This window comes from Chinchilla lanigera, unplaced genomic scaffold, assembly GCF_000276665.1.
Source record: "Chinchilla lanigera isolate Chin_1 unplaced genomic scaffold, ChiLan1.0 scaffold00051, whole genome shotgun sequence".
Taxonomy (NCBI): domain Eukaryota; kingdom Metazoa; phylum Chordata; class Mammalia; order Rodentia; family Chinchillidae; genus Chinchilla; species Chinchilla lanigera.
The window spans coordinates 929,947-955,663 of record NW_004955452.1 but is presented as its reverse complement, the minus strand read 5'-3'; the positions used below and the strand labels follow the sequence as shown (position 1 = coordinate 955,663).

The following is a 25,717-nucleotide window of genomic DNA, read 5'->3' as shown; positions in this document are numbered from 1 at the left end:
GAATCTAGAGTGTGTGGTGCTGGGACAAGGGTGTGTGATTACTAAATCAGCCCACTGATTGGTTTAGCGTAGTCTTGGCTAGTATTAAGGGTGGGAGTGCTATGCCCGCCTTAGGGTGGGTAGCCTGCACAAAATATGGGGGACAGAAAACCAATGTGCTCTTTCCTGCCTGCCTGCTTGCAATGGACTGTTTCTCCTCTGCCATGCCACCCTGCCTTGGAGCCAGCTGACCATGGACTGAACCTCTACAGACTGTGAGCCAAATAAAATTCTCCTCCCTTAACTTTGGGTGTTGGGTATTTTGTCTCTTCAATGAGAAAAGTACCTAAGACATACCTGATGCTGGGTAATGTACAAAGAAAAGAGGTTTGCTTACCTCACAGTTCTGGAAGTTCAAAAGCATGGTTCTGGCTTCTGCTAGACTCTGGTGAGGGCACTGTGGCTGGCATCTGGCATCATGGTGGGAGCATTTTTGGGAAAATACAGGGAGGGACAGGAAGCCAGAGCAACTTATGAGCCAGGCTTGTGCTTTTGTAACAACCCTCTCTGGAGAGAGCTAACTCATGTTGTAAGACCAGCATTTGTCCCTTCTGAAAGCAGCGCCCCCCTTTGACCTAATCATTTTGCCCTGGGCTCAAACTCTGAAAGGTTCCACTACCCCCTCATATCACCATATTGAAGATCAAGCTCCCAACACACAAACCACGGCATTCATGCACACCAAGTCCTATCCGATTTGAGGACTTTGAACGTGCCCTCCCCACACAGAACGCCTTCCCTTGGCCTTCGCATGGCCAGCTCTTTCTTGCCATTCACCCCTCAGAGGAGCCTTCCACGGTCACCCTGCCTTGAGTAGCTTCCAGCCACTTGCCGTTACCTGACCCAATTTTATTTTCTACTGTGCTACTACCCTTCCCCAAGCATGTGGGCCTCATTAAAGTAGGGGCTCTGTCCTTCCCGACCTTTGGGCCCTGTCGCCATCAATACCCAGTGGACATAGACACTCAATACGTGTTTGTAAATAAAATAAATGAAGGAAGGAAGGAGGGAAATAAGGAGGGAAGGAGGGAAGGAAGGAAGGAAGGAAGGAAGGAAGAGAAGCAGCTAGAGTAGCTGTCTCACCTAGGTATTATGAAGGCCTGCTTGAAGGGAGATATTATTAGCACCCTGTATTTGAGGAAGGCAAGGTTCCAAGAGGCAAGGTCACAGAGCTGGGACCCAGAGCTAGGATTCTGCCCCTAGTGCTGTCAGGCTTTCCGTTACCTCAGGCTGCCCATCCTTTGCTGAGGAGGCACCAGTCACGCAAAAGTGGGGAGAACTCTTTGTGCCTTAGAGACCAGGAGGTGATGACTCCCGAGGAAGTCACTGGCACTGCCACCCACAGGTCTTTCTTGGTAGTGCATCCCGGAGCTTCCCTGGTTTCCTAGGTCTTGGTGATTCTCAGAGACTGAGCTTTGGAGGGCAGAACTGGGAACAATTCAGCTGTGTGGTCCACCCGCCACCTCCGGCAGCTGGGCAGCGGAGGTGCCAGAGCAGGTACCCAGTCACAGGGAAGCACTGCCACACAAGAGGGGCACTGGAAATACCACATAGGCTCACTCCCAGCTGGATCCTGCAGCACGGCTCGAGCACAGAGCCTTCTTAGTGGCGTAGAGCAGTGTCCGCTCCTCACCCCCAGGACAGTAGCATTGGGTGGCTGTAATCTGCTTCATCGGCCACCTGTTGGCAGGGCCTCTTTCAACTCCTGAGCAGAGTGTGGTTCATCGTGGTCAAGGAGTAAGACCATGGCCACTGGAGCCACTTGGATGTAGAGTTGAGTTCCATCTTGGCCATTCACTGGCTAGGTGATGTTAGGCCAATCACAAAGCTCTCTGAGGCTGTTTCCCCATTTTCAAAGGGAAGAATGCTAATCAAAAAGCCTAGTGCAGAGGCAGTCATATGAGTGCAGCTCATCCCTTTTACGTCTGGCCATACTTTCATCCCAGCCATACCTGACCAGATCCTTTGTTGGATGCCCGTCCCTGCCTTGCCCGTAAGGCAGCATCTCATCCTAGGAAGCTGGCTCAGGCATCCTCTGAGTGCCAGCCAGTCCTCTGACCCCTCCAGGGCTAGATGACAAGGTTTGTTATGTTCAGTGAGTGGGGACCAGGGCCCTGTGTCTCCAGTGCCTAGCTTAGGACCCAGTGCAGAGCAGAAGCCAAAGGAAGAGCACTTAGATCAAGAAAAGAATTAAACTTAGAAATGAATTAATGAGTAGAGGAAAGAATGACAGAAAGGTAGAAGGAGGAGAGGAGGGAGAAAAGAAAAAACTATGGACAAGGAGAAGGGAAATGGGGGCGGAAAACAGAAGATAAAAGCAAAGAGATGAGAGGAAAGAAGGCAGAGAAGGCAGATGCCTCGGGCTCCTGCCCCCAGGGGCCTCCCCACCGCACAGTGCTGGTACCTCTGAGCCTGTCCCCTCTCCTCTGCCTGCCTCTCTCCTCCTGTCACACAGCAGAAGTCTTCGGTTGCCTCCGGCTCCCACAAAGTATTCATTGTTCTCTAGCATGCTCTGCTCCATCTCTCCCTCCCTGAGGTGCCAAGAGGAGGCGAATGATCAGAGCAAGGCATGTCTGTCACCAGGCATGGTGGGGCTGACTCACAGAGAGACGCTCCTCTCTGGCAGGCTGGGGTGCAGGGCTGGCTCAGCCCTGGTGCCTCTCCCTGGCAGTCTTGCCCGTGTCTTCCCCAGTGGCTCACACAGAGAGAGCAGCACAGGCCACGAGAAGGGTGCAGCCCCTTTTGTAGAATAACTAAGGTCCGAGGATTCTTGGCTGGGGTAGAAGAGGCAAGTGCCCTGGAGGTTGGAGGGGGCCAGGAGGTAGTCCAGCCTGCACTGGCCTTGGGGAGCCCCAACTCAGCTGGGAATTCTGGGATCACCTTGGGTGGATGATTCCTTGATCAGGACCCAGGAAGGCTAGACTCTGTGATTGGGCTGGCAGGGAGGGGGCAGACTTTTCAGGTGAGCCTGGAGGCCGGGCTAAAGGGCATGAGAAGGTGGAACCTTTGCAGACTGAGAGGCAGAGGTCAAGATTTGGAAAGGCTGGAGGCCTCAAGGCCTGGGCTGGCCCAATCTGAGATGATAGCACAGGGAACCAGCCAAGAGCTCCTTTTTATTGTGATCTACTACTTGCTAGGTCCCATTCCATGCTCACCCTCGCCTTCTACCATAGGCATTGATATTTCCCTGTGTGAGGAAACCATGGGTTGGAGAGGTCAAGACATGCTCTCACCCATGGCCAGACAATGTCAGAGTCAAGACTTGAATAGAGCAATCGAGCCCTGCTGCCTCCCTGTGAAAGGCTACCTTTTAAGAATGGCTTATTAATTTTTAAAAAATACAATACATGCTACATGTGTTGGAAAGCAAAGGAGTGTTCAAAAAAGAAAGTAAATTTACTTTGAAATCAAGTGGTTTTTTTCTTGTCAAGCTTTTGTGTCCAAGCACTTTCTCTACCCCAAGGGAATCTGTGGGCAGAGACTTCTGGAAGGGGAATGGCTGGGTCAAAGCAGGGCTGCTTTTGGGAACGGGCAGGTGGGAAGAGGGCAGGGTGTCCTGGGAGCCCACCCCGAGCCGAGGATGGTTTCCATCTAAGGGACCCCAGCTCACCAAGGAGCCTGCTCCTTTGAACTAAAAGCTTGCTCCTGCTTTCAGAAGTGGGAGTTAATGGAAAACAGAACTTCTGATGATGCCCTCTGGCTGATTCTTCACCCTCCCTTGAGAGCCTGGGTCGATGTTCAGGGGTCTGCTTGCAATCACCCTGCAAATGTACTTCTGAGGCAAGCACTCACGCATTCTGAGAGCCAGGATGCTGGCTCATCTTGTCCCACTCTCCCCATACTCAGACAGGTGTGCTGTTTGACAGGTGGGACTACTGAGTCCCAGCAAGAGCAGGTAACTTTTCAGCATCGTTCTCCTTGAGAGTAACTTTGCTGAGGCAGCTGCAAAAACTCCCTGGTTCCATGGTACTTTCTATAACACAGGCTGCTTTGCATTTTCTGATTCTAGGTCATAAAATTCTATCCCCTGAATGTAATGAATAGCAATCACTGGTACCACAGTTGCCATGGCAACATCAGCCCCAAATTTCCGCCTAGACAGGCTGAGGGTGAGAGCTTGGGTTGGGAGTGGCTAGAGGCAGGGTTGGGGTTGGCCTGGATGACACCAGAGTCCACCGGGCTCAGGCCAGTGGGATGACATCATCCCAGTGCCCTCAAGGAAGCCCCAGGGCTGGGCCCGGAGCACAGACTGTCACCAGTGACACTAAATTTGGTGCGATTCTCCTGTGCAAAGAGAAGCAGGATCCCAGTTTCTCTTTCTTTCTTTCTTTCTTTCTTTCTTTCTTTCTTTCTTTCTTTCTTTCTTTCTTTCTTTCTTTCTTTCTTTCCTTTTTTTAAAGCTGAGAGGCACAGCTGAGTCCCGGTGCAGGCTGAGCCACCTAACAGGGGGAGGAATTGGTGCAGAGAAAGCATATCAGGCTTTTCTGAAGTTCCAAGGAGGGAAGAGGAGGGTGGAAGCTCCTGGTGGAGGGAGACAGGTGTGGATTTGTTCTGGTCAAGTTGCACAGAAAAGTGCCTGGAGAGGTGGCCAGGGCGGATTGGTGTTCAAAGCGTGGGAGGGGCCTCCATGACACAGACCTGGGCTCGCAGGTGGGATCAGCCCCAGACCTGCCCCCAGCTGCCTGCAGAGGCAGGCCCCTGGTGCCATGGAAGGAGGGAACCCCGCTGCTCTTGGCTGAGAGGAGAGCTGGGTGAGAGAGGAGGCTGGAGGTAGAGAGGCCCAGAAGCAGAAGCTGAGGGTGAGGCCATCTTCCCTTCTCTCTTCTTCTGTTCTTTTTTGGTTCTTTCCTTATGAATCACTTTGCTTCTGCCCACCCCATGCCACTGCCCTGTCTTTGTCTCCGTCCCACTCTTCCCTGTTTCATTTACTTCTCTTTTCCTTCCTGTCTTCCTGCCGTTCTCTCTTCTCCCCTTTCTCCTGACGCCCATAACCTGACTAGAAACATAGTTCTCTGTCTCATGTGCTGCAAAGTGAATCTTAAGTAAAAACAAATAAATAATAATTTAGAAAGCCCACACTAGGCTCCCCCACTTCCCAGCCATCATGTGGGTCTGCCTATTTGCTCCGGGAGTCTAAACATCAACCAAAGCAAACCACATGAAAAAGAAAAATGTCCAAATCTAAACAGACATGCAGTTAGGACAGTATTTCCTACACTGTGGCTTATGAGCTGCAGGCCCTCAGGTTGGGGGATGCAGTTCAGAGATATGGTTAGGAGCACAGACTCTGGAGCCCATCTACCTGTGCTCAGATCCTTGCTCTACAGCACACTAACCATGCAACTTGGGATGAGTACTTGGATTTTCTATGTCTCAGGCTCCCTCTTTGCAAAATGGGAGCAATAATAGTGCCTGCTTCCTAGGTTGTTGTGACAATTCAATGACTTAAAGTGGAAAGATCTTAAAATAATGCCTGGCACGTAATATGTGCTATATATGTGTTAGCTATTCCTACCAGTGTCCCCTGAAAGGAAGTTTGGGAAACACAGAAGCCTTCTTGTCTGCCATCTTAGAAATAAACAACAATAGCACATTACTGGGGCTGGAAGTTCTACAGCAAAGAAAACACCTCTTTGTCTTTGTTTACCGCAGTGATCCTCAAACTTACGTTCACTACGGTGCTTCACCTTCATTCTTCGTTTGCACAAAATACCTGTCTCTTGAGACACTCCCAATTTTGGAGATCATAGTTTCAGAAATGCTACTTTGAGATGGTTCACAGTTGTGATGCCATGGTGAGTGAGGTGGAGGGAGAAAACTTATCTATGTCATCCTAAGGATCTGAGGTCAAATTCCCCAGATGTCACCTTCGTTCTCACTGGTGATGGCCTGGTCAGGGCCAGAGAGGGGATATGGCTTGCCCAAGGTCACTATGTGACCTAGAGGAAGTCTCAAGACTATTTCATAGGATTTCCAGGCCAAGGTTCTTCCATCTTGCTCCTCTCCTCTTTCTTGTTATTGGCCTTTTTGTTGGGTTGGGGAGGGTCCCTTGGCTTTTCATGCCCTGCAAGATTGGGGCACTCAGGTCACCCAGAACGTATACCATACTCCCAACCAGGGAGAGAGAGGCATCCACACTTCCTCACCCCACTAGACAAAGTAAAAGGGCAAAGGTTTTTTATTTTTATTTTAATTTTTTAAAAGCTCCTCATAAAGGTAGAATGAGTAAATGCTTTGAAGAGATCCAACGTGGTGTCCCTGTCCCTGGTGCTGAAACATCAGCCGTCCTCTTGGGTGGTATGACCAATTCCAGCTCTGGCTGGGAGGCTGTTGCAGAATCTCCTGGGAGAAATGGGCTTCCAGCAGCACTGTGGCTTCCAGGCCTTGCAGCTCACTTGATGAATCAAAATCCTCAGGGAGTTATGCTTGCCTTCTGTACCTTTGCAAAATGTCTTGGGGGTGGGGCTGGGACCCCACCACCTTATGGAGCATTTGTGTTTTCCAATCCCAGGCCACCTTTCCCATGGTTCACTCTTTGTCAGTGATATTGTTTTCTGACTTTATGCAAAAAATTTATAAATTTGACACGGAAAAAAATCACTATGTATGTTTTGCATAAATGGAATAGATTTTATGGGCTCCTGGCAGCTCTCTTCCCAGACATTGGCCCATGTGTCTTTGGGTTTCTTCTTTACACAGAAGCTAGAGGCTGGATTCATTGCACATACCTAGGAGGCCATGGGGTGCAATGCAAAGGATACTCTGGTTCTTCAGCCAGCCCACCCTGCAGCCTTGAACAAATTCATTTGAATTCTTCGGGCCTCCATTTTCCCATCGTTGCTATGGCAGCAACTTTTTCACTCTGGAGGCTCCTGACCCCATATTTGTGGCCCTCTGTCATCCACAGGAGCTCCATGAGGCTATTTCAACTCTCTTCCTCCCGTTGGTCTGAAAGCCTGGTGGGTTAGGGAGCCAGAAAGGCCTTACTATGTTCATGTTCTCTGTCCCTGCATCATACCACTCCAGGGATGAATGAGAAGGCTCCCCTGTGGTATTTGTTCTTTCAGATCCTTCTCTCCCCTCTGGGATCCTGAGGGAAAAAAATCCTCCCTGATGGAAAAACAGTTGCACTGGGGATTCTACCAAGAAAAATACCAGCACAAAAGGGCTTCATTAGCTTGTGGAGATCTGGGGTCTGATGCAATAGGTAGGGGTAGCTTCTACCTTTGAGTCCTGCCTCATCCTTTTATTTAATGTCCCAGATACCACAGCAGGTAGCTTTAAGGCTGTGAGGAAGTGGAGAGCAGTTGTAGTGGTTACAAACACAGGCTTTGAACTAGACCTGCGTTCAAATCCTGACTCTGCCTTTTACTAGTCAGGTGATTTTTGACAATTGTTTCTGCTTCCTGGGCCTTGGCTGTTTAACACCTAATGTCTCAAAGGGATTAATGTAGGAATCAAGTAAGAAAATTGACAGAAAGTGTCATCTGAAAAATTACTATAACTGATTATATATAATTGTATGAGTTAATATGATATTTGTGGAGTCCTGCAAACCTCCATTGTTCTTATTGAGTAGAAATTGAGTTCTAAGAACAAGATCAAAGGAAAATATTTGAAGTTGGGGAAGGGTAGGACTATGTGACCAGATCAGAGTATTGGTCACACTGTGACACCTTTTCCAGTGCCCCCGAACGACAGCTGAATGAACAGTAAAGGAAACAATCTCAGGGTTGGAGAAGGTCGTTGAGTTTCTTCCAGCTCCTGGTGTGGGATTCGTAGGCCAACACGGCCTTGGAGCTTCTCTAGTCTTGGGTTTGACCTGTGGGAGCAGAACTTCCCCCTTTTCATGATGGGAAATAGAGGCCCAATGGGGTCAAGTGACTTTGTTCAAGGCTTCGTGGTGAGCTGACTGCAGAACAAGGGGGTCCTTTTCACTGCACCCCAGGGCCTCCTAGGTGTGTGCACCCAGTCCAGCCTCTGGCTTCTGTGTAAAGAAGAGACCCAAGGAGACAGGGGGCAGTGTCTGGGAAGGGCATTGGATCAGTTCTGCCAGGCTCCAGGGGCAGCAGCACAGCTGCGTTTAGCATCAGAATGACCCAGCATCAGTCTGAACTCTGCTCCCCACCACCACTGTGAGCTTGACTCCCAGAACCTCAGTCCCCACTGTGTGGTGAGACTGACCTACTTCAGTGTTGTGGGTCAGTCAAACGATCCACGGTGAGACCTATGACCACACGCAGCTTCTCTTATGACCGCCCTTTCATTCTGTGTCTACGCATAGGCAAGATGTCAGTGGAGAAGCAGTGCGGTCAGTGTGCTGGGGGCAGGGAAATAGTATGTGGAACTGTGCATATGGACTCCAGTGGAGGGAAGAACTGTGTGCCGGTGAGCTCCTCATCACCAGAGGTGAGCAAAGCCCTGGTGGGGGCACAGCCCGGAGGATGCAGGCATCTGCTGGAGAAGTGGGCCAGCACTCCAATGTCCATGATGCCTAATCTCCTTCTTCTCCACTCCCGGCTCCCGCTCACTGGGGGCCTCTGTTTTCCAAAGCAGCAAGCCGCCTGCGTGGTAATTACTTTTGGACTTATTAAGCATAATTATCCCCTAATCGCACACAACCAGTAATTACTGTGGCTGTTACCAGGGGCCTACCCATGCAGTACTGCCTGCAGCACCGGGGTCCAACTCCCAGCTGGAGCCCGAGGGGGAGCTGGGGCTCTCTGCACTGGGGTGAGGGATGTCACTGGGAGGGACTGCTGTATATGAGGTCCCCAGCTGAGCACCCTTCAGACTGGGCACTACACTGGTGAAAGAGTGGCTCACGAATGCCAGTTGCAGGGCCATCCCAACCTCCAACTGGTCAGCTTCCTTCCAAGCCTGTGCCACCTATATTTGTGTCTGTGCTACCCCACCTTTGTCCACATTGTTCCCTCCCCCGGGACACTCTTTCTTTTCTCCTTTATTCCCTTCCTTCCAACCTCCTCTTTTCCTTCTCTTCTTCCTTCAAGCATCTATTCTCTGTTATGTTCCTGGTACTATTCTAGTTATAAGGGATATAAGGGCAGGGAAAGAGGGGACAGAACCCATACTTTCATGTAGCTAGCTGTCTGTTTGGGCCAGAATAAACAAAAGAAGCAAGTTAATGTAGTGCATTAGACGGGGTTCAATGCTACAGAGGAACAGACAGCAGGATGGATCTCCTTTAGAGAGGGAAGAGAAATTCGCACTTTTCATACGATGGCCATGGTGAACCTTCTGGGGAATGAGACATCGGAACAAAAACTTGAAAGAAGTGATGAGCTACACTCTGATGCCATTTGGGGAACGCTCCTCAAGGAGGAACTAACCAGTGCCGGAGCCCTAAGGTGGGAATAGGCTTGGTATGCTTGAGGCACAGGCAGGAGCAGAGGGAATGAGTTTGGGGCTGAAAGCAAGGTGGAGGGGACCCTGGCTTCTTCTGCATACATCTGCCCAAGAGAGCGGCTTGATGTGACTCACAGCTTTTTAGTTCTGTCCATAGGGATCCTGGTGCGAGCAGGGAGCCCAGATCATTCAGGTGAACACAGAAGGGGTCTGGAAACATCTGAGAGAGGGCAGGATTCTCACAAGGTGGAGAGGCGAGTCTAAGGTTTTGGCCTCCGGGACTGGAAAGAGTGCTGGAGTTTACTGAACAGGACAGGCTGACACGGGGCCGGGCTCAGAGCACAGAGCAGTTATCGGGCGCTGGGATAGAGGGGCCGGGTCTGGCTGGAGCGAGGCGTGGGTACCCTCCACTCACGGTGACATCTACAGCGCTGGGCCAGGTACGCTCATTTCCAGAGTGATCCAGGTGGGTGTGAAGAGGCCGGAAGGTGTGAGGTCCGGGCCCGCAGTGTGGACACCGGGGACAGGAAGAGATCAGGGAGGCAGAGGAAGGAAAGCCCGTCTTGTAGGAGGGTGGGCGCGCTCACCTCTACACCTGCAGGGAAACTAGATGGGAGCTCTTCTGCCGCCCTCCTACCTTGATCCTCACGCTCCAGGACCGTCTCTCTCCTGTTTATTTCACTTGTTTTCTCCTTCCCAGGCTGTGGCTTTCGCTGTCTCTCTTGGGCTGTGTCTCTGGGCCTCCCTGTGCACCCTCACTGCCCAGCCCTGGCGGCCAGTCGTAGGCCCCAGGAAGCGGGATCCCCAGCCGCCAGCGGCACGTGCCAATCTTCGCGGTGGCGGAGGGGGCTCCCTCGGCCTCGGGCCCGTGCCGCGCCTCCTGCCCGCATAATGCGCTCTAATATTTATTTACATGCCTTTCAGACTATTATTTATTAAGGTATCGCTGCCAACTGTGCGCAGGCTAATTGCTCTTAATGTGCCCCCTCCCGGTTCCCACGGCGACGCCTTCGCGGGGACGGGGAGCGCTGCGCCGAGTGCGCGCGGGGAAACCGAGGACCGAGCACCAGAGAAGACCGCGAGCAGCGGGGCAGGGAAGGCGGCGAGGGCGCAAGGGTTGGGGGAGCCGAATTCACGCGCAGAGGCTTCTGGGAGCACGCGGGGCGCGGGGTGCGGAGTCCTGGGGGGATCTTGTAGAGGCAGAGGCGAGAGACCTCTGGACTTCTGGGCGCTGCAGGAGCTTGGGTGGGATCTGGAGGGGCCCCCCCCGCCCCCGCGCAAGAGCAGCAGGACCCCAAAGTGTGAGGTTCGGATGCATCACGGTGCTTGGGCTCGATAGGCCGTGGGAGGACGGACCCACAGCCGCCCCCCTTCCCGCTCCACCAGCGTAGGCGGAGGCCTTGCCTCGCCTGCCTGGTTCTCCCGACGTCAGCAGCCGCTCGGGAGCCGGAGGGAGCGGTTTAATTGGCAGGATTTTGGGTTAAGGACAGATGTGGCTTCAGTGGGGTGGAGGGCGGGGTTTGAGGAGGGTGCTGGTGGGGAGGAGGGCGAGAAACAGACTGAGAGACCCGTGGCTTTGGAGAGGGGGCCGGAGGGGAGAAGAAAGACAACAAACTGAGCCCTGCCTTGGCGCTCCTGCGGGGGTGGCGGCTACCTGATGTAGACCCTGGTTCCCCGGCTGGAACCACCAGACCGTCCTGTATAGTTTGCACGACCCCATTCCAGGCAGCTGTCTAGGGTGCAAGAGAGGGCTGACTCAGGGACATTCGTTTAATTTTATTACTGGCGCTGCAGATACCGTGTCTGCCAGCTCCCAGGCCCTGTCAGTGTCTTCCTGGAAGTTCCCTCTCCGGGCTGGGAATTGCAGCTTCCTCAAACCCGGAGAACTGTGCCCTTCCCTCCGCACTTCCTAACAACCGATCTAAAGGTCGCTGTGCAGGGCCTCCTGGGACATCTCAGGAGCCACATAGGTAGGTGCACTTATTTTCTGGATGTATAAATAGTCACAGAGGTGAAGTGACTAGTTACAGAGTCAGATGTTGGCTGGCTGGTGGGGCGGGCCGGAAGTTCCTGCATTTTTCAATTCCGGCCGGCATTGTCTTGGTGGCAGCAGAGCTTTCTGGAGGAGTCTGGTGAATCTCCCTGGTTGGTGGTTGCTGGGGCATTGGGGATAGCTGTTTGTTCTGTGTGTTTTCTGGGTTCCAAGAGATCTTCTCTCCATCCTGAACCAGATGCTGCCCTGCTGGGCTCTGGCTCCAGAAAGTTGGGACCTTTGGCCCAGGGGAAGTATCCTGTCTTCTGAAGAGATGACAGAGATGCAAAGGAGGTGAGGTGAGGTGGGCATAATCTGCATCGTTTTTCAGTGTTCAGGGGTCTGGAATCAGACTTTTGAACTCATGGCCCCAGAGCCGGAGGGAACCTGGGGAGTTATCCAATCCACTTCCTTGCTTAACAAATGTGGAAACTGAGGCCCAGAGAAGAGAAGCAACTTGCCTAGGGGCACACACTCTGTGTACCTGAAATAATGTGTGCCTTTGCTGAAGGATTGCTATTGCAGAATCAGGAGTTCAGGTTTTACTACAGAGTGGGGAGAGGGCCAGATTTGTCTTCTGTGGTCCAGCCTTCCTTCCAGCTTGTTTGCACTCTTGCTGCCTTCTGACTCCCAGCCTCAGGACCCGGCCTGTGAGCTTGTCCCTCTGGACTCTCCCATCTCTACCTCTCACCTAGCCCTGCATGCACCTGTGTTTCATCATGGCCCTTCTGAGGACACTGGGGATGTTAGACCTGATAAGGGCAATTGTTTGGGGATCTCTCACACCTTGGTCCCAGCCTCTCCCGCCCTGGGTCTCTGTCTCCAGCTGCAGAGTGAGAGTATTTTCTAAGCACCTTTTCCAGCTTTGACATCTTGGAACTGCTAGAAGTAGGAGTGGCCGGGACCTGGATCCTCCAGGACAGGGCCCACGTGTAGCTTCTCCTGCTGGGGGCAGCCGTGAGAGTGGGGTCTGAGCCCCAGTGTGCAGTGTGTGATGAGCAGGAGAAGGACGGGAAGATGTGTCACTGATTCTCCTCCTGTGTCCTGTGCCTCCTCTTCCCCCGCTGCCTTCCTGGGGAGGGACAGGAAGTGCTGGGCTATATTTGTCTTCTCAGGAGGGTGTGGGGAGAGGGGATTTGGGCAAGGGGAGAATGAGGTCAGTGCTGGCAGCTGAGCAATGAAGAGCAGATCTTCCTTTAACTCAGGGGAAAATGACAAACTGAGGATCAAAAGCTCCCCTCTGCTCCCCTACTTGCACCCCTTGGCCAGCACAGTGAGGGTCTGGGGTGGATCACAGGTGAAGTGAAGGAATGAGTGAATGTCTTGGCTCGCCCCAGAGTTGGACAGACCTGCATTTGAATCCTGGCCCCCACTCGTTTCCAGTTGGGTGATCTTGGGCAGATAACTTGCTGTCTCTGAACTTAAGCTTCCTTGTTGCTAGAGTCAAAAAGATACTTAACAGAGTTTGAGGAGCAAATGAATCAATGGGGAACTGTCTGATATTTAGGAGTCCCTCAATGATAACTTCTGAGTCTTTTCACTAAAGATTGATAGAATGAATCGACCTCTAACTTTGCACGTGGGCACGCATTTACTAAGCATCCAGGAGGTTCTGGGTGTTGCGAGAGGGCCTAGAAATGACAAAGGCTCCGTCTCTGCTCCGAGGTTGCTCATAGTCTGATGGGGGAGACACACGGCCAGCCACAAAGCCCTCAGGTAGCACTGAGGAGTGCTCGTAACAGCTCTGACATAGACTACAAAGGCCTGTAGAACAGAGGTTGCACAGCCCTATCTGCTCTGGGCATCAAAGGCTTCTTGGGAAAGGTAGGTTCTACATTAAACTTGGAAGGATGATAGGTGTTTGTCCTTTGGAAATTTCCAACATGCAGAAAAAACATGGCAGACTTGAAGAGCTTGTTTGGAGAGCACAGCAGATGGCGTCTCTGCTTCTATGTCCCTTTGTCAGGAGGCTCTAACACCCTGGATTGAATAGCGCCTTCCCTGCCCTGTTGCTCCCTCCCCCTAACTTTGTCGGCCCTGTCACTTTTGCCCTAGTGTATATTCACTTGATCTTGTGTTTCTGGTCTCTCTCTCTCGCCACTGGAACATCAGCCCCCTGAGGGGACTGAATTTTGTTTCCTTAAATTCATATGTGGAAGTTCTGCCTCCAGCACCTCTGACTATAACCTTATTTGGAGATAGGGCCGTTAAGAGGAAATTAAGTTTAAAATGAGGACACCAAAGTAGGCCTTAATTCAATATGACTAGTGGTCTTCTGAGAAGGGGGTCTTTGGAGACAGGCAGTAGCAAGAATGCCATGGGAAGGCTGGGGTCTGCTGATGCAAACTCAGGAGCTATGAAGCTGGGAGAGGCCAGGGACAGATCCTTCTCTTGTGGCCCTCAAAAGGTACCTGCTGACGCTTTGATGTTGAACTTCTGGCCTCCAGAACTGTGAGACAATGTCTGCTGCTTAAGCCTCCAGTCTGTGGTGGTTTGATATGGCAGTCCTAGCAAGCCTGTCCAGCCAGGGACTTTGTTATATTTATCACACATTCCAGAGTCTAAAACAGAATCGGGGATCTAGTAAGTAACTCAGGTCATAGTTCTTGAGGAAATGATCTCCAGTGTGACATGCCAAAAATAGAAGAAGGGAGACCCAAAGTGTAAGTTGGGCGAGATGGTGAAAGGTTTTGTTTATCAGGCTGGGAGGCTGGACTTTCCCTCCATCGGCGGTAGGGGGCCAGTGAGCATGTTTTAGGAGGTTTTCCTGGATGCAAAGAGGCCAACCTGGGGGCAGCGAGAATCAGGTGGGGGCTGCAACAAATAGCACAAGTGAGCAATGATGAGGGCAGGGTCATAAGTGACAGTGCGGAGGGAGGGGGACCTGCGAGGGCAGGGCAGAGGGCAGTGTAGAGAAGGAACTCGGAGTCTTTATTCCTTCCCCTTTTTCTGTTCTCTCTTGAGGAGGCCATCTTTCCCGTGACCAAAGCTGAACTCTCTGCTGCCAAGTATGCAAAGCTTGTGGAACTCGCGGTGATCTCAGTGGGTAAGAGGGTAGTGGATGTGGGTGAATGGGCTAGAGGACTGTCTCCAAATTGATTACTACCTGCACACAGAGTGCCAAGATGGGTGGGATAGGAGCTCAAAGAGCTCAAACAGGGAACAGTCTCCTCCATCAGAGACTTCCCCTGTCTGATGCAGAAGAGCTTTCTGCCCTTGGAGACCCTCCAGTCTGATGGGGGAGGCAGAGCATGTGTGTGTGTGCACGCACACACACACACACACACACTCATGCACACTAATAAAACATGCCATTTGCTGGAAGAGGTCTGGGAAAGCTTCCGGAAAGAAATGGGCTTTGCATGAGGTTTGAGGAAGAGGGAGGGAGTGCATGGTGGAGAGGAAGACCGGGAGGAGGAATGGGCCAACTGGTCACTCTCTCCTTTGCAGCCACGGGTGAGTCAGCCTGGTATCTGGACCCCCCGCCAGATTACCAGCACAGCCTTTCAGTGGGCTTCCTAGCCATCACGAGGCACTCGTTTTTAGCAGGGAAGAAAGACTGTTGGCAAAGGACAGGAATAGCTTTTGAACTGTTCCCCGCGTGCTAGTGTGCAACCGCCCAGGGCTGAGAAGACAGTGCACGCCCACAGCGCCCTCTGCTGGAAAGCCAGGGCAGCACCGGGGGCTTGAGCGCCAAGGCTATCTGGGCAGACTACCGCCCTTGCTATCCTGTTCTGCGGAAGACTAGTTGCTGAAGCCATCAGTGTAGGGGAGATGAAGGCTGGGCCAGCACCTGGGAGTGCCCATGTCTTCCACCTGGAGGACCCAGGACCTTGAGAGCACCTTCCCCAGGATGGCTGAGGAAGCCATTGTGAATGACCTCCTTTTGGCCGTCTGACTGGGGCTTCAGGAGCTGGGGCTGGCTGCCATCCTAGTGCCCCTCTGCCCCTTGGGCTAAGAAAGGACCCTGACCAGAAAGTGTGACCCCGGGTAACCCATTCTCAATGTGTCATGGGGAGTGTTGGCCCCTTTCTTTCTCCAGGACACTGGATCTGGGGGAGCTGGACTTTGGGTACAGGTGATTTGGATTCCAGGAGAGATTTATGATCAGCAGATTCCTGGTGATGCTCAGAAGAAATAAGGGCAATGGAGGCTTCGTGACAGAACTAGAGAGTGTGGAAGAGCTGATCCAGGACCCAACTTGGTATTTCCTCCTCATCTCAGACCAGGATAACGATACATTGAGCCCAGGGAGTTCACATTTGAGCGAACTGGGTACCATAGAAAGGAACACCAAGGAGCTCCAGAAACCTCAGGCACTGGTTTCTGGAGAGAACCCAAGCCCTGAGCTCCTTTTCTCCTCAGCATGTTCTTCCCAGTGGGAGGGCTAAGCAGAGGGTTACTGCTAATCACACACACACACACACACACACACACACACACACACCCTGTTTTTTTACAGGGGGCTTAATAGGAGAACAAAGATGCACATTTCTTCCAAAGGCAGTGTGTCTCTTTCATATAATTCAGGGAGGTGTTCAGGGGCCTTTGGGTCCCCTGAAGCTTTGAGCTGCAGTGGGGGCAGTGAAAGGGAACATTGCGTGATGTTCTCCTTTTGTCAGGACTTGCATTTGTTTGCCTAGTGGCTTTCTCTGGCTACAAGAACCTGCTCGGCAGGGGCACCTGAGGTAGACCAGTAGCACCAAGAAATGGGTGCCCCAGAGCGACCTCAGTGAATGACTGAGTGGAATTGGTGCATACACATCCCATTCCAGCCCTGACACCTTAGCAGTAACCTGCTAGGTAACATTCCCTTTATCAGTCATGTGGGAGGGCCACGCCGGTGGGCAGGGTTCTGTTCACTGTTTAATTTCAGCCTGTTGCCATGCAAGTCATTCCTGTTAGGGCCATTGGCCTGTTGCAGAAATGTCTTTGGCCTATTGGAAATTCCTTTTTGAGTCAACTGTTCTCCCTGAAATCTACAAAAGAATCTCTGTCTTTGAGGAAACAACACAAATTGCTACAGGATTTCCAAATGGATGTTATGTTTGACTTTGGGGTCAGTTTGTGTGGATCCTAGGACAACATGCTATTTTTTGAATAAATATATTGAGTGAATAAATATACTGGGCGATCATTAATTACTTCCAAGAAAAATCTGTCATGCGGAAAGCAGCCCAGGAGAGAGGTGGTAGCAGGTGTTGCCACTGCCTGTGTGGCCACTTGGCTTATTTTGGTGCAGTGCACGTGGGCCTGCCTCTGCCAGTACCCACATTTCTTTTTTTTTGTTTGTTTTTAACTTAAAAAATCAATTTCACAGTTCAGCTTGCTGATTTCAAACTAAATCACAAGTACAGGAAATATGAGTTTACCTTTTGTCATTTGGATTTCCTCTATTTCAATAATGATGCTTCCTGGTCATTTATCATTTCAGAGGTCTTGGAATAGTATAAAGTGTGTCTGGAACTTTCAATCTGCAAAAAGCCTGCATGTTTGTTTCTGTTATTTGCAGGGGTTGAGGGGGATCATGTTAGACATTGCGTCATGTTCTCCTTTTGTCAGGACATGCGTTTGTTTGCCTAGTGGCTTTCTCAGGCTACAGGAACCTGCTTGGCAGGGGCACCTGAGGTAGACCAGCAGCACCAAGAAATGGGTACCCTAGAGCAGCTTCAGCAAATGACTGAGTGGAGCTGGTACATACACATCCCATTCCAGCGCTGACACCTTAGCAGTAACCTGCTAGGTAACATTCCCTTTATCAGTGTCCTTCACATCTCTCTTTCACTCCCGGGCTTCTCTAAGGGTATTTCTTGGGATCTCCCAAGTACACTGCCCTAGTCCTTCTCTCAGGCCCTGCTGGGACACTGCTGTGACTAACTTGTACCAGTTTGATCAGGATTACCCCAGTTTTAAAACTGCAAGTCCCACCCTGTGGCAATCTCTCCCGGTTTCAGGCAAACTGGGACAGTTGGCCACCATAGGAGGAACCCAAACCAAGACACATGTGACTCACTAAGCAAGGCAGACAGATCCCTGAATCAATGAAAGCCAAGCATTAATGGGCTTGGAGAACAAAAGAGCAGACATGAGGATAATTTTGCCATGTTGACAGTTTTTATGAGCTCAGAGCCTACAGGAGAACAGCAGCCACCGTATGCAAAGAAGCCATTCCTTTGAGAACAGACACAAACAGCCCCAGGGCAGGGTTTGCAAAGGATTGTGGGCATTAGACAGCTGATGTCCAGGCCCTCCACATCTACATAATTGGCCACCGGGCAAGAAGGTGATGTATATTCCAAGAACAAGAAGTGTCACAGGCACTGTGGGGACATTACTGTGTGCAGGTGAAGGGACAGGACAGCATGTTATAGGCACTTGAGGCTCTGACAGGGACAAGCACCGGCCATGCCACTTGAGCCAAAGCCACCTGGGCAAATAGTAAAACGATACCACGCACGTCGCCACAGTCAGCGCATTGAGAGGAGGCGCTTTGCCTTGGAAGCAGCTGTAAGTTCAAGGCAGCTGGCCCCGAGCCAAGGAGAACTGCAGCATGGACAGGAGGAAGCCCCCCTTGGTCGGGTGACTTGGGGAGGCAGTGCTGTGGACAGGCTGCTGTCAGCGGCCTGGGGCAAGCTGGACATAAGGGTCAGGGTGCTCCATAGTAGGGGGCTGGAGGCCCGGCCAGGCACGGCTGCCAAGCTCCCGACCTGGGGACAGATCTCTGTGGATCCGATTATCCAGTTGCAAAATGCCACACACGCCTCTGCCCTAGTTATTTTTACACTGGCATTGTGGAGTGTGCTATGTTACAGCTGAGGGATGTGAACATTTTTGTTGCTGTTATGTTGACTTCTTTAGTCCCTGGGAGGGGGGAAAGAGAAGACCTTTCTCAAATGCTGTGGTAATAAAAAAAATGGTCTGTTCTAGGGGCAGCAGTTCCTTCCCTTTCCTTCCCCAGGGCACTGAGGATGCTGAATATATTTACGTTTGGGGTCACTTGGAGATGTGACAATGTGCAAGTAGTGAGAGGTGACACTTGGAGTGGCGAGGGCTGTGGTGTCACAAGGTTCTAGCAGGTGGGAGAGACCCCTTTCCTCACTCCCTGTCCTTGGGAGTCCCAGATAAGGAAGAAAGAGGGAGACAGTAGCCGACAGAAGAAGAAATCCTGCCTTCAAATAAGGGTGGGGCTCAGCTGGGTGTGTTTAGGATTTAAAGGAAACTTCCAGAAACTTTTGCTGACAGGTGAACCAGCTAGAAGGGAGGAAGGGAACCCTTGCTTTCTCACAGATAAGAAGAGCAGAGGAAAACACAGCAGGTCTGATCTTGAACCAACTACTCCCTTCATCAGCCGTGGCAAATGCCAGTGCAGGTTGAGGGCACGGGGGATGCCATTCTTTTTGCCTGCAGGCCGGGGACTGGCTGGGAAACACAGGTGCAGGGGCGCAGTCTGAGGAGCTCGCTGGAGAAGGGGCCGGTGTGTTCCCCACCTCGCTGGGTTTCTGGGTCACTCTATCCAGGCATCTTACATACTGGTCATCCTGGGCCTAGAGGCTGGCCTGCCTCAAACCCTAGTCATTGACCATACTAAGGCCTGAAGAGCAAGAATCAGGCTCATGGGGAAATGGGGGAGAGGCTGGACAGCTTGGTACAATCTATTCATGTTAGAGGGGGAAAAGAGGCCCAGGGCTCACACGTGACTTGTTCAAGGTCACATGGAGAAGTGGAGCCAATCCATGTTCACCCAGAGGGAGAAACTTAGAGGCAGACCATCTGGGAGTGTCAAAGCAGAAGACAGAGCCCCAGCTCCAGAACACCCAGTGAGAGGAAGCCACTGCCCAAACTAATTAAGGCTGAGATCTGAGCCTAGGCACTCAGACTCGAAGCCTGACGATTTCTCCATCGGTGGTGGGCCAGGAAGTGAATGCCGCCCCCTCCATCCTTGCCCTGAGGCTAGGGCTGCAGGCTTCAGGGCTAAACAAGTGGGGGGTCTTATGGGGGGAGGGGAGGGAGGAGCACAGGGGGATGACACTGCCATTCTCACACCTATTTGGGGCCTTGAATAAGACAACCTAAAACTCTTGTCCTTGATGGCCCTGATGTTGAGTCCAGCCCCAGCCTGGCATCCTGTCCCACTGGAGTCACGGCGGCACAGTGTCAGGGACTGGCTGGCTGGTTCCTCCCAGCGGAGCAGAGCCAGCCAATGAAGCAGGGATCACTAAGGGCTGCAGGGGCCCTGCAGGGAGCTGCTGCGTCTTGGTGGGAGGCAGAATGGGGCAGGGCCAGGGCACCACCTCCGGTCACATGCACACCTGCTGACAATCTGCAGGAGCCTCCTGCCTCCCTCTGGCCCCTGCGGTAGACTGGCCATTCTTTGAGTCTTTATGAGGCTGGGACTTGTGCCAGAGCCACAACCACCCCCTCCCCAAAAAGGGATGTCTGTGGGGCTTCATGTCTAAGCCCTTGGACCATTTCTGGGAAAGGAATTTGATGAGGAGAGGCTAAGGCTTTAGAAAGAAGGGTTTGGGGTGTATTAATTCAGCCTGAGGGCCCAGGTCCACGTCTGAGGAGTCTATAGGGCAATGGAAACTGGGCACTTTGACCCTAGTCATGAGGGAATCAGAGGCTGGGCACACTAATCCACGAGATCATGTGGTGGGCCTGGGTGGGGGAGCCCCACGGGTTCCAGCTTTGATGTTTCATGATTCTTTCATTTTGCCAAACCAATCATGTCACCTAGCTGAAGCTACCATCCCCAAATGCACTGGAGTCAAGCACTGTTTTCTGTTGCAAAGATACCCTCTCTCCCACAGAACGGACTGGCTAGAGAGGGACCCCACTATCCCAGAATGCATTGCCATTGGATGTGCCTCTCTAGCCTCTCAACACAAGTACAAGGATTCCACTATATCCAGTTCTTGAAAGTATGTGCATTATTTCAGATATCATCTGCTGTCTTCCCTGACTTCTGTGAGCATGTCTAGTTTTTTTTGGGTGGGGGGATTGTTTCTGCACAGACTGAAGCTTCAGTCTAAGCCTTTGGCTTGCAGGGTCTCTATCTCCCTGGTCTCTGTCCATCACCCCTCCTTAGGAAGCCCCAGAAATCTGCAAACCAGAACTAAAAAAGTTTCCTTGCCCAGGGAAACACCCCCAAGTAACTTTGAAAAGTGTTGGGAAGGATGCTTCTCCAGTTGGCTTTGAAGAGGGAAGTGGGGTGTCCTAGACTGTCACCCTGGAGACAAAAGCCTATCCCCAGAGTAACAGACAGAGGACCTTGTAGTCACTTTAGTGCCTGGATGTAGGCTTGTAGGTCTGTTTACTTTAGTCCCTGGTTCTCTCACTGGCCCTTTTGTTGGGGGGAATGCTGCCTCTACTCCATGCCTTCATGGTCTTCCTCCAGAGAAAAGTCAGGTTTGACTGTGTCTTCTCTCACCATTTCCTAGTAGCGTTAAACCCCAGGATTGCCTGAAAGTCTGGGCAGAAAGGAACATCTGAACCATTTAAAGATCTCACCCTACTGCCTCATCTCAGCCTCTTATTTGATAGATAAGGACATTGAGGCCCAGACAGGGACAGGGACTGACTTAAAGTTGCACAGCTAGGTGGTGGTAAAGTTGAGATGGAACTCAGGCCTCCCAACTGCCGGTCCAGGGCTCTTTCTGGCATTTAGCATATTGGCTACAGCATCAAATAGTTCCCCCACCAGGCCAAAATGGCCCATCCCTCTTCCTTTCCAACCCCTTCCCCTCTACACATAATTCGGGTTATAGCAGAGCATATTGAACTCCAGGTTCTCATCCCAGTGCCGCAGGAGCACGAATAGCTGGCGGGCAGCAGCCTTGAGCGCAGCTTGTGTGTGGCCCTCGGGCACCTCCTGCTGCTCCAGCCACGAGTTGGCCTTGGCAGCCACCAGCTCCCACTCAATGAAGTAAGAGGCAGAGCTGTGCTCCAGCCAGGCCAGCCCCACCACCGTGGCCCACAGCTTTCCTGTGTGCTCCGCCAGCTCCCCGGGCTCCGAGCCTGGCCTGCCCTCGGCCAGAGGCTCCAGGGAGATGCTGTCGCAGGATAGATGCCCAGGTGAGGGGTTGTTGCACAGCTGGCGGGCAGAGAGAGACACTCGGTGGCCAGAGAAAGGCGACGTCCGCATGAGCTTCTCCGTGGGGATGTGGATGGCCTCGCAGAAGGCTTGGTTGAGCAGGAAGGCGCCGGAGGCCAGCTGCAGAGACACCTGTAGGAGGGGGAGCCCCTCAGTGGGCCTCACACGTTTCAGCCCATGGAGCCCCAGGCCACGCAGAAGTCCCTGATCCACAGAGCTCACTCTGTCCTCTCCCACCCCAGCCTGCCTGCGCGGGGGAATTTTAGGAGACACAGGCCAATGGGCCTCCCTATTCTTTATACTATAGCCTCTGCTCGTGGACCACGCTCCAAACCCAGCTCAGTATTTTTGCTCCACACCTGCCCCTCACCCTGGACAGGTGGGCCCAGCGTGGCCATGGGGACTGTCCAGGGCCATCCTGAAGACACCGGCTTGTCCATCTCTCATCCTGTCCACATACACCCATCCCTTTCTAAGTCCCAACAGGCCTACTGCCTAAATCACTCTGCAGTCCTCCCACTGCCTCCTCCTCATGCGATCCCTGCTTCTCTGTCCTCTGTCCTCTTCTCCCCGGCTCTGTCCCTCTGCTGTGCGCCTGAGGGATCTCAGTGAGGCACAGAGCACATACTTTCTGGAGGCTCCGTTCCACGGCTTCAGTTATCTCTCGGAGCCTAAGTCCAGAAGACAGTTTATAAATCCTTGCCTGACCTGGCCTTGTTTGTCTGGGACTCATTCCTCAAACTCAAACTCTAGCCATCTAGCTGTCCTTCTCCTTTCTAATTCATCTGTCAGATCTTGGCTTAACCATTCCCTCCTTCAGGAAGTCATGCTTGGTGCTATACTGCCACCGTATCAGGCTTGGGTCCACCCTGCCTTCCTCCTCCAAACCCTTCCAAACCAGACCTGTCTTCTCACAGCTCCCGAGTATAGAATTGCTGGGTTCCTTGTCTCGGTCTCACTGCACACTTAGCACCATGAGTCTAAGGATTACATTTCTCTAGTTCAAGGAGGTCTCCCCGGTGTCTAGCACTGAGCCTGACTCCATAAATACCTGCTGAGTGCTCTGTTGCCCTGGATATCTGGGGATTCAAAATGACACTGTACACTTGGGTACCGTGAAGTGAAAAAACGATGCCCCTCCTTTGAGCACCCTGTGATCTCTAAGCCCTGGAAGGCCCCAGCTGCTGCAGGATCCCTCTGTTTCATTCTCAGTTCGGAGAAGCCCACTCCAGACCTGCACTTCTCTCCTGCCACAGCGTGCTGGGGCGTCTGCAGAGCCACTTGCTAAACACGGTGCATGTCCCTGGGGTGTTAATTTTACTCGCTTGTGAGTCATTTCAAGGCTTATTTTTATGTACTGAAAAACAGACACACATAGATGATGGAGCCGAATGCAAAATCCCAGGAGTTTTTAAGGGGAGACAGCAGATGGCACGGAAGTTTTGTGACACTGGCACTAGCTTCCAGCAACACCCCTGGACCCCTGTGCAGGGGACTCATGTCAGCTCCCTCTGCCCTGTTGGATGCTTGGGTGGGAAGCTCCAGGAGCCCCAGAAAGCAGAGGATCTATGCTTAAGGCAAGGTCTCCCTTTCTTTTGGGCACAAATAGGCAGGGTCCCCAGGAAGGCCCGGCTGCCCAGTAGGGTGGGTGACGGTCTGGGGCACTCACCAGAGGGACATAGTCAAAGCTCTGGCTTCCTGAGGTGGACTCTGCTGCCTTGACCAGCGGCTTGCCCAGGAAGCCCTTGGCTGCTCGAGTCAGCAGCCTGGACTTGTTGAAATTCAGCCTGTGAGGGGAGAGTCAGGTGTCCCTGGTCGTCCCAGCTCCCTTGGACCTGCCCAGAAGCCTCCGAAAGTCAGGGCCTGAAGGATCCAGCAGAAGGCCTCCTCCACCTCCCCCCTTGGTGGCTGGAGAAATGGAGGCCTGAGGAGACAGGATGGCATCTGCCTCCACGTCCCTCAGCAAGTCATTAGCAGCAGGACAAGGAGTGGGTTTGTTCCTTTTTTTGATATTGTAACCTTGCCCAGCCCAGTGAGGTGAAGAATCCTAGACTAGGCCTCCGAGAGCATTTATGTTTGAAGAGACCACAGATCGGTGGGAGGTGAACTGCAGTGTGTTTGTGGGTCAGACAGTGAGACCTGGAGAGCAGTGATACCTCTGGGCAGGAGGCCTTCTTAGCACCCATTCCCATGTTAGGTTGGGCTGCCTCTGGCTTCCCAGCTCGGAACACCCGCAGGGAGGTGAGGGGCAGCAGAGCACCAGGCCCTCACCAGAAGTCCCACTTACTTGGATCCAAAGAGAGTCTCTGAGGCCTTCGTGGAAGAAAGGGTGTTGGTAGGCAGGCTGTGCAGGGGACCTGGAGGGCCACAGAGGGACAGAGTGAGGCCTGACAGGTGACCTGTCGAACTGCTCACTACCTAGTTGGGGAAACAGAGGCCTTTAGTGGGGCAGGGGCTTCCTATGTCCCTAGGGACCTGGGCTAACCAGCTGCAAGGTCGTTTCTGACCTAGTTGGTATATGGAAGGGAGAAATAGGTAAGAAACTGGCTTCCGCGTGTCCTCGGCAGGTGGCCACTGGCATTTTCTGGGAGGCTCCTTATGGGGGTGGCGACAGCCTTACATTCACCTCCTTCATCCCCAAATGGGGACACTGCTGGAGGATGCTAGGCAGAGTGCAGTGGTTCAGTGACCCCCTCAGCTGGACTCGGGAGACCTGCCTGTCACTAACTCACTGTGTGACACTGGGCATATCACCTCCCCTCTTCAAGCCTCAGTTTTCCCATCTTTAAATTGGGAGGACCCTCTTTACCTCTCACAGGGCTACTCTGAGGCACTGGTGGGACGCAGAGCCTTGTTGGTACTCAGACCCTCTCCTGATGCCAGGACCAAGTACGGTCACCAACTTCATTAAGACAGATTGCACTGGCTGCCACTTACCCTCCGAAGCTGTGTGCTTCTCTCGGCTGTGGGACAGGAGCTCACTGAAGGCGGAGGTTGGGCTTTCCTCTGTGGCTACAACATGGAAAATCAGTGAGGCCTGACCTCTTTCAGCCCTCCCTTTCTCCCTTCCCATGTCTGGCTTCAAATCCCAACTCTCCCACTGACTAGCTCTGGGGGAGCTCTGCTAAAGTTATTTTCTTTATAAGTTTTGATTGCAAAGCGAGGCTAATGGTACCTATCTCACAGTATCTTTGTAAGGATTAAATGAGATAATACACAGTGCTTAGTGCTCAGCTAAGTGCCCAATAAAACCCACAACTGCAGAGTCAACAGGGAAGCAGGCACAGGTCAGGGGCTTCAGGGTGGGCGGGGGGCTGGAGTGAAGGTTAGTCATCTTCTCCCCAGGTCTCTGCCTCACTGAAGAGGTGGCTCATGCTAACTCTCTGTGGGCACCAGAACATGACACTGACTTGGTAGAGGGCCCTGACCCTCAGTTTCCCCATCTTCAGAATGGGAATAATAATTGCATAGCCTATGTTCAAAATGCATACTTGAGGTGATTATTCTTATATTTGCTATTTCAAGGGTTAGACGAATGGGACAACCTATTATACGAGAAGGTCCAAATTACAGGAAAAGCTTCATGTACAAATATGGTGAGCAAAGCCTCTGTCTCCCAGCATGAGACCATTAGCCAGGGGGGAGTTCACATCATCCTGAGCATCCAGCACAAGGGTGAACTACAGACAGAATGACTGAATTACCCAAGCAACCAGGACGCAAACAGGAGGATACTGAACCTCAGGGCCTCAGGGACAAACACTGGGTTGAAGCCTTGGCTCCATCCCACATGAGCTGTGTGACCTTCGTGAATCACTTAATCTCATTTTAAATTGGGAACCATAAAAGAAACTCTTGAGATGTTTGTGAGGCACTCCAAATGATTAGAACAGTGCCCGGCACATAGAAAACTCGGTATTGGCCACATCTTCCTGAGGGAGGGAAAGGGTGTGGGGAGGAATAATAGTTCGGAGGTCAGATTAACTGAAGTGATTTTGATGGAAACCACAGGTCACCAAGAGCTGACTGGGGGAGAAGGAAAGTGTGGTTGGGAAGTTCAGTGTGGCTCTGGGACAGAATGGGTTTCCCTGGGTCCGGAAGCCAGTGGGACCAAGGGGTTGGCAGAACTCTTATTTTGAAGAGAAACTCTGAGTGTCCGCCACCTCCCACAGTGTTTCTTTTCTACC

General features: G+C 52.2%; 1 protein-coding gene and 1 long non-coding RNA gene across 4 annotated transcripts in view; one reads left to right on the top strand and one right to left on the bottom strand.

Annotated features, from left to right (window-relative positions):
* LOC102018460 overlaps positions 1 to 16,559 on the top strand; it is a 46,696-nt gene extending 30,137 nt beyond the window's left edge. Inside the window, exons 3-4 of the long non-coding RNA XR_262631.2 lie at positions 14,402 to 14,483; positions 14,888 to 16,559. This is a non-coding gene — a long non-coding RNA (uncharacterized LOC102018460). The remainder of the gene's footprint in view (positions 1 to 14,401; positions 14,484 to 14,887) is intronic.
* A 970-nt stretch (positions 16,560 to 17,529) lies between these two features.
* Positions 17,530 to 25,717, bottom strand: part of Vwa5b1 (von Willebrand factor A domain containing 5B1) — a 63,316-nt gene continuing 55,128 nt past the window's right edge. For 2 of the 3 annotated variants that reach the window (XM_013519734.1, XM_005394679.2), the window contains 4 exons: positions 24,468 to 24,542; positions 23,818 to 23,887; positions 23,200 to 23,317; positions 17,530 to 21,662 (listed from right to left, as the gene is read on the bottom strand). In XM_013519734.1, coding sequence (XP_013375188.1) covers positions 21,183 to 21,662; positions 23,200 to 23,317; positions 23,818 to 23,887; positions 24,468 to 24,542 — 743 coding nt within the window. In that variant the 3' untranslated portion in view covers positions 17,530 to 21,182. The remainder of the gene's footprint in view (positions 21,663 to 23,199; positions 23,318 to 23,817; positions 23,888 to 24,467; positions 24,543 to 25,717) is intronic. The other variant, XM_013519735.1, reaches the window with a different exon arrangement.